Source organism: Parasteatoda tepidariorum, chromosome 11 (genome assembly GCF_982258835.1).
Source record: "Parasteatoda tepidariorum strain Cologne lab strain chromosome 11, Ptep-v5.0, whole genome shotgun sequence".
NCBI classification, from domain to species: Eukaryota; Metazoa; Arthropoda; class Arachnida; order Araneae; family Theridiidae; genus Parasteatoda; species Parasteatoda tepidariorum.
The window spans coordinates 79270621-79278188 of NC_141765.1; the positions used below are offsets into that span (position 1 = coordinate 79270621).

The 7568-nt window shown below is 27.9% G+C and overlaps 1 protein-coding gene across 1 annotated transcript; it reads left to right on the top strand.

The window, feature by feature from the left end:
- Window positions 1-101: 101 nt before the first annotated feature.
- Window positions 102-7349, top strand: LOC107439863 (small integral membrane protein 12). Its single transcript, XM_087154777.1, has 2 exons — window positions 102-283; window positions 6980-7349. The coding sequence occupies exons 1-2, from the start codon at window positions 213-215 to the stop codon at window positions 7266-7268; spliced, it is 360 nt and encodes a 119-aa protein (XP_087010903.1). The 5' UTR covers window positions 102-212; the 3' UTR covers window positions 7269-7349.
- Window positions 7350-7568: the final 219 nt, after the last annotated feature.

Consider the following 7568-nt stretch of genomic DNA (forward strand, 5'->3'; position numbering starts at 1 on the left):
ATCAGAACAATTAATAAACATGAAGGAGGCTTATTGCCGTTCGTAAATAGATATGCATAGGACTAACGTGACAAAGTTCTTGACTTGCACAGAAATAGTCAACTTCCCTCTATCAATAATTCATCCGAAAAATGTTCAAAAAATCAACAAACCAGTCGTTTTATGTTTATGCCGGACATATTTTCTAAATTTATTAAATACAATTAAAATTCATGTTTGATGATTTTAACCTTTGGAGAAAATTAGGAAAGTTTGCTCATTTCTGTTCATTTTCAGTTGAGAGGTAATTTTTTTATACTCCAACTATAAAATAATACAAAAATTTACTGTCAATTCACTACTTACCTCAATGCATTAAAACTGATTTATTAATTTAACATTTCTGAAAGAATTAGCCTATGGGGATTTAGTTTGCTCAATTAATTAAATGAAGGAGTAAAAATTATCTAATCCAACTATTTTAAAAAAATAATTATTTATCACACCTGTTATGAACCAGCTTGTAAAGTGAACAAGAATATGGCTTGTTGTTGATGAGATAATTCAATCCACAGATACTGTTGATGAGTTGATTCAAATCATAATATGCTTAAATTTTTTTTATAGCGCATCCTATTAAAATGCGAACCCTTATACGTTTTTCATTAATGTGTCAATAATTTTGCACTTCTTTTTTGTTTAAGATCCTCTTTGCATGGTAATTCGCTACTTTGTAGGAATTTTGATTTCAGGATATTTTCAATTTCATGCCAACTATCATCGCCAAGATGCTGGGGAGATTTCGATATCGTGATCTGTGGCAGAATAATTTCTAGGTCTTGGCAACTTCCGGGAATATTTCCTTATCATGATCTGTCACGCCAACTACAATCACTAAGGTGCCAAATAGATTTTAAACTTGCACATTTAAAAAAAAAAAAAACTTGTAGATGTTTGCCCGGGGCTGGCTACGAGTTATAATTTTTGAGTTGGTCCCTTTCTGCGATGTTTTTTCTTTAGTTTCTTGCGGGCCGCTGCCAAAAAGTTGCCAAGACTTAACGATTATTCTGCCACATATCATGACACGGAAATCTCCCCAAATTCTGGGCAACTGCCCCCATGAGACTAAAAAGAAATTACAGAAAGGGACCAACTCATAGTCACCCTTAGGCAAACATTTACTTATTATTATTTTTTTTTTAAACTATTCCTGTATAAAATCAGATTGGTGATTGTAGTTGGCGTGGCAGATCACAATATGGAAATATCCCTAAGATGCCACATACAGTATTGTAGTTGCAACAATTATTAAAATAATACATGTTTATCGTGATTCTCCAAGGTAAGCTATGTGTTATACCCTACGAATTGATCCCTTTCTGTGATATTTTGTTTTTTTTGCTTGCCATTATCTGGTTGACTCCTAAATTTGGCAACTTTTTTTTGACCAATACTGACATCTTCTCTTAAATTGTATGCTGTTTTAAAATATGAGTGCCTTTTGCTTTTAAATAAAACAACAGTCATATCCAAATTTTCTTTTGATAAAAATCTAATCTTCATATTTTTTTTGCCTTTATCTCGTAAACACAATCTTAGCTAAATGATCTGTCCTATTCAATGTTGAACTGAGAAAAGTTAGAGAATTTTTTATGTTTGGAAAAAGGAAGAAAGAAAATACTAAAACAAATCAGAAAAAAAGAATTCTTTCGAGTTTTTTCCAATATTTTTTCCAAAAAAAAAAAAAAAATGGATCTAAATAATTCTTAAAAAAAGAATTACTGATTTCATACTTTAAATAATTGTTTTTTAATATATTTTATGTATAAGAATAAGACATGACTGAAAATTTGATAAAATCAGCATGAAAAATTCAAGGAATTTTTTTTCCTGAGTTTTTATGTGTTCTCTGTATTTTTAAAATAAGGCTTCTTATTCTAAATAAATTTATTAGTCCTATAATATGATAGAAACTTAGTGTTATACTTTTTTCTTTTAATAACGTGTATTTTTTTGTGTGGAATATATTTGAAGTATACAGATGAATAATATTGTTGGAACTCCTGTTATGTGAACAAAAATGGATGTAATATCACAAGATCACAGTATGGTGAGTTCACAGCAATGTTATAGTGGCAATTCATAATAGCTTAATAGCAGATAAATTAAGGGCATAATGAGCTTGTTGTTATAAGCAAATACACTTATTTAATATTATGACTAGATTATTCTAATGATTCGAGTGTTCTATAGTTTTTCATGTCATTTATAATACTGGATATTGATTTCAATAATAAGATGTCAAAATATGTGGTCAACAAAAAGAGCATTCTTTTGGTCTGTACTTTAGTTTTCCATTAAAAAAAAGAAGCATTCCTAAATGTTAAGCAGGATTGATATGTATGTCTCAATCTGAGTATCAAGGTGGTATATCTCAATCTGAAAAAACCCAAATAGGTTTTACCATAATTTCATTTTATTATTAACAAATCAGCTCTAGTTAATTAGTTTATTTCAAAATAAAATACAAACTCTGTACATTGAAATATCTATATTTCATATTTCTATATTTTATCTTTCTAATATTTTACTGTGCATTAAAATGTTTAATTAACCTTTTTGAAAATAAATAGATTTAGAAATTGAAAATATTGTACTAAGTTAGATTGGATACTGATTTTTATTTTAAATCTATTTTAATGAATGGATTTCATTTCTTCATTATCATCTGCTATATTATTCTTTCTCTTTTTCTACCCCTTTTTATTCACAGTTTGTTTCACCTTCTTTTTGATATGGCTAAACTTGTTTTTTATTGAGACCATAAAGTAGAATTAATTATTGACAAATAGAAACACCTCAATTTTGTTTCTTTGCTAAAAGATGAATCAGGAATAATGAGGCGTGTGCACTATTTGTCTTTAGCTCACCTTTGCCCAATGAAAATAAAGTGGGAAAGGGAATGATAAAAATAGCATATAAAAGTAATATTTCCAAACAAACAAAAAATTTCTAAAATGAAATTAAAAAAATGGCAATGATTGAAAGATAAGATTTATCTGAAAAAGTAGAAATGAAAAAAGGCAAGTCAAAAGTAAAATTAAAAAATATTAAAGAAATAATGAACAATGAAAGGATACGGGTATATATAATGCTGAGAGCAGCAGTAGCAGAAATTCTATCCTTAATATTTCATGTTTAATTAAGAGGTTTAATTTTCCAGAGTTGGTTATTATATTTCATTCTGATACAGAAGTTTAAAATTGATTATGAGAAGTCTAAAATAGAACCTATCATATATTCTTTTTCCGTTTTCTTTTTAGTTATTATTTTTCCTTAAAACATGATATGTTACAATATTATTATATATGTTACGGTATAAGTAATAAGCTGGTGATTATATTTAATAACCAGTAATTATGCATAATCACCACTAAATTTGGTAAATAAGAAAAATTTTTGAAAATTTTCTCAGATTAACCAGTTTGTTTGCATAATTCCCGACTCGTAATGGTAAATGTGATAAATATCATGACTGATTGGACCAGTAGAATAGAGTGCAGTTTTTTTTTAGTAGTTACTACTCAGAAAGATTTTTTTTTTGTTGGACACTACGGTGTAAGAGACCACGAATTACAATATTTATATTTTACTATTAAAAAGTCAATAAATGGTTATTTGAAGTCACATACATTTATTTAGCCTGAACGAAATTTGAATAAGGGACTGACAGTTGTAGTGAAATGAAAAAAATACAATTTACATAAACTTGTACAAAACAGTTGCACATAAAAAAAAACTGCAGTTACATATTAAAAAAACAAACCAAGCCCATATTCTAGTAGGAATTTTTTTTTTTTCGAATAGCGTTAAATGCTATTACTATTAATTACTAAATATTTTAAGTTTACTTATTTAAGCATATTAGACTGTTATGACATTTAGAATTACCAAGTTTGACAGATTTTTTACATTTGCACTTATCAGACTTACATTGTCCCTTACAAACACATCGCTGATGTATCTGACTTCCAAAAAGAGCTGTCTTTCTAACGCATTCTAGAAGTGATATTGCTAGATCTGAAACATCCTCAAGCAAAATAAATTTTTCTTCACAAATTCTTTTACATTTTATTAAATTCCATTTTCTTCACAAGCCAAGCAGTTGCACAAACTGAACGAATTTTTGTAAAGTTAGGGACTTTTATCACATTTACCATCACGAATTGGCAATTATGCAAACAAACCGGTTAATTTGATAAATTTTCAAAAATTTATCATAGTTACCAAATTTCGTGATGATTATACATAATTACCGGTCATTATATGTAATCACTGGATTAATCACATTTACCGTAACATATATAATATAATATTTTTTATAATAATATCTTATATTTATAAAAAGCTTTTTAAACTAATAGAAATACTTCTTTTATAACAATTTAGAAGCAGAATCATTAAGGTACTTAAAACACAAGAAAGTGGGCACTGTTGAATTTACCTCTAGAGGCCAGTGGCCACCAGATAAATTTTCCAGCCTTGCCCTTTATTCTAAACCATCCAACTAAAAGCAATGAAGTTTGCCATACAGATAGTTCAAAGCATGGGGAAGGTCAATGTCGACGTTAGCAGAGTTCTCCCAAGGAATAAAAAAGGGCAGGATGCTTCCTCACAGAAAAGGGCCCTTTGTGTTTTGAAAGAGTTCACATAACACAGTAAAAATTTATCAAAATGTGTAATATCATGTAATAACTGAATTTGATCCTCAACAATTATAAACATAAAATTAGAGCTCTTACACTGGATAATAAAAGGAAATTTTTAAAGGATATAAGGGATTTTTTGATAATAAAAGAAAATTATGTCTGTTTTTCATTTTTCTGTATTGATAGGCTAGAAATACGAAAAAAAGGTTTTTCATTTTGTTATTTTTCGTATAACATTGCTCTGTTAAATGGAAAAAATGTGTATTTCCCTAAAATAAAAAATGGAGCAATAGCGGAAGTCTAGTTATTTCAAACTCATTATAAACATACAATTAGAGCCGAATTAAAAGTCCCTATAAATGTCCTTAAAAAATGTTAAACTGAAACAATGTTTTCCTCTTTAAAATTACTTTCATGCTTGTCAAAATATATTAACCAATGCAATGCACACAAACAATATATATATATATATATATATATATATATATATATATATATATATATATATATATATATATATATATATATATATATATATATATATATATATGTATAGAAATATATACATACATACAAGTACATAGAGTAAGACCTAATGATGAAATACCCACTTATAAGAAAAATAAAGACTCTATGTACTTTTGAATTGTGTTTGTATTTTATTAATTTTTCATTGCATTTACATTTCAATTTTTGATTTTTAAATGCTTGTTCGTATTTTGTTAATCCATTATGGGGCCTTGGGGCACAGTCAGATTTTGGTATTACCATTGCCGACAGAAAGGCTCCTGTATGTTGGCAGACAGCAGGGTTTCCGCTACGGTAGCTTTTTTCGCAAAATGCGAAAAAACCCCTAAAAAATGCTAAAATTCAACAAAGCATTTTCGCATTTTTGCTAAAGGATTTTACTAAATTCCATTTAAAAAAAAAGCTTCCGCGAAAAACCATGACGCTAACATCCATGAAAAAAACTTGATCGAACAAGGAGAAAAAATCTAAATATCTTTCGCAAGAAGAACCATGACGCTAGCGTTCACGAAAAAAACGTGATCAAACGTGATCGTGAAACGTGTTATAGAGTATTGTGCAAGAATACCAATGCACACTGTTGACTTGGAAAGGAGCTTTAGCTGCCTTAATTTGATTAAAACTAATATTCGAAACAGGTTGTTAATCAACCATGTAAACAATTTGTTAATGATTAATATTGAGGGCTCTGAAAGTGCATTTAACTTTCAAGAAGCATTTGTAAAATGGGCAAACATGAAAGAAAGGAAGATTGTTAATTATAAACCAAAATGTTTTGATAAATAATAAATGTTTTTTTTTTTTTTTTGTTATAGGTATTCTTTTTGATATTCTTGTACATTAAGCTATTCTTTGTCAGATAACTTACAGTACTTGTTTGATATAAAGTAATTTTATAAGCCTAATGACATTTTAGCATTTTGCTAAAACTTTTTTTCAGATTTTAGCTTTTTCGCTAATGAATTTTTAGACTCAGCTTTAACCCTGGCAGACAGTGTGTCCCCTGATGAAGTGCTGTTTTGCTAACATGCATATTTTTAAAATTCTTCATTTTTTACCTGATTTGTTTTTCAAACTTTCTAAATTATTAAATTTTCAAATCACATGCTACTAAAAACACATATTGAATTCTTAATTACAAATAGCGTACTGATTTTTATAATCAACTCTTAAATAATACGATATGTATTTTGCAAAATTTTCCAAAAAACTAATAAATAAATAATTAAAAAAAGTTAATAAAATACTTTAAGCTTTCTATTACTATATTAAATTTTATTACTTTAAATTTGAGTAATTCTTATAATATGACAATTAACGTTAGACTATTGTATTGGTCGTTTTTAGTTTCTTCTGATTTTTTCCAGTTTCTTCCATGTTCTGAGTAAAATAAGTTTTAACTGGATGAAATACCAACCCTGTTTAACATAAATATTTTTGAGAGGAACCATTTCTGCATAAACATTTAAAAATTGCAGATTTGTTACTATCAAACTGAAAGAATTTTTATAAACAATAAAAAATTTAATCATATGAAATATTAAAAAAAGAAAAACTGAGAACGAAACAGGCTTAGTTTTAAAAAAAAAAAAAAAAAAACTTTTAAATTAGCCAACCCTGAAAGAAAATCCTAACTGTTTTGCATTCTATAACTCTTTTGTATCCTTCCTTATTATTTATCCTGAGACAAAATTACTGAATTTAGTTTAAAATTGCAGTTTTATGTTTTTTGAATTAAATAAATTTCTATTTCATCATTTTAGTTTTTTCTTGGTGCAAGTTGTGCTGAAGATGTTACCAGTAATTTATGCTCTTATGAGGAGTTATGCTCCTTATATAACTTTGCCTGTATCAATCATTATTGGAGTAATTGGATATAATATTGAGGGACTAATATCAGATAAATATACACCTACTAAAAAATTAAGCTTTGAAGAAGAAAGGCTTGAAAGGCAATTACAAGAAATGGAAAACAGTAGTGCAACCTCTAAGAGTTTGAAAACGAAATATTTTGTTCCTAAGACAATATTTGAAAAAAATACTTCAACATGAAAATTTAATAAATATGTGTGTAGTTATTGTTTATTTCTCAATTAGTTGTATAATTCAATAAAAAAAATTTGTGCCAAGAAATGTAGTATTTTTGCTTGAGATTACTTTCTGTGTCTTCCCCCTCCTAATAATAAAATTTTATTTCAATTAAAAGTCTGGATAATATCACTCACAATTTATGAATAGTGCGAATTTTCGATCACCTGAGCTAGCGAACTGAGCATTGCCTAATCAACAGGGAGATAAATCATCAGCTGCTTACTACAGCTTATTTGGCGAGGCGATATTTTCAAACGGATA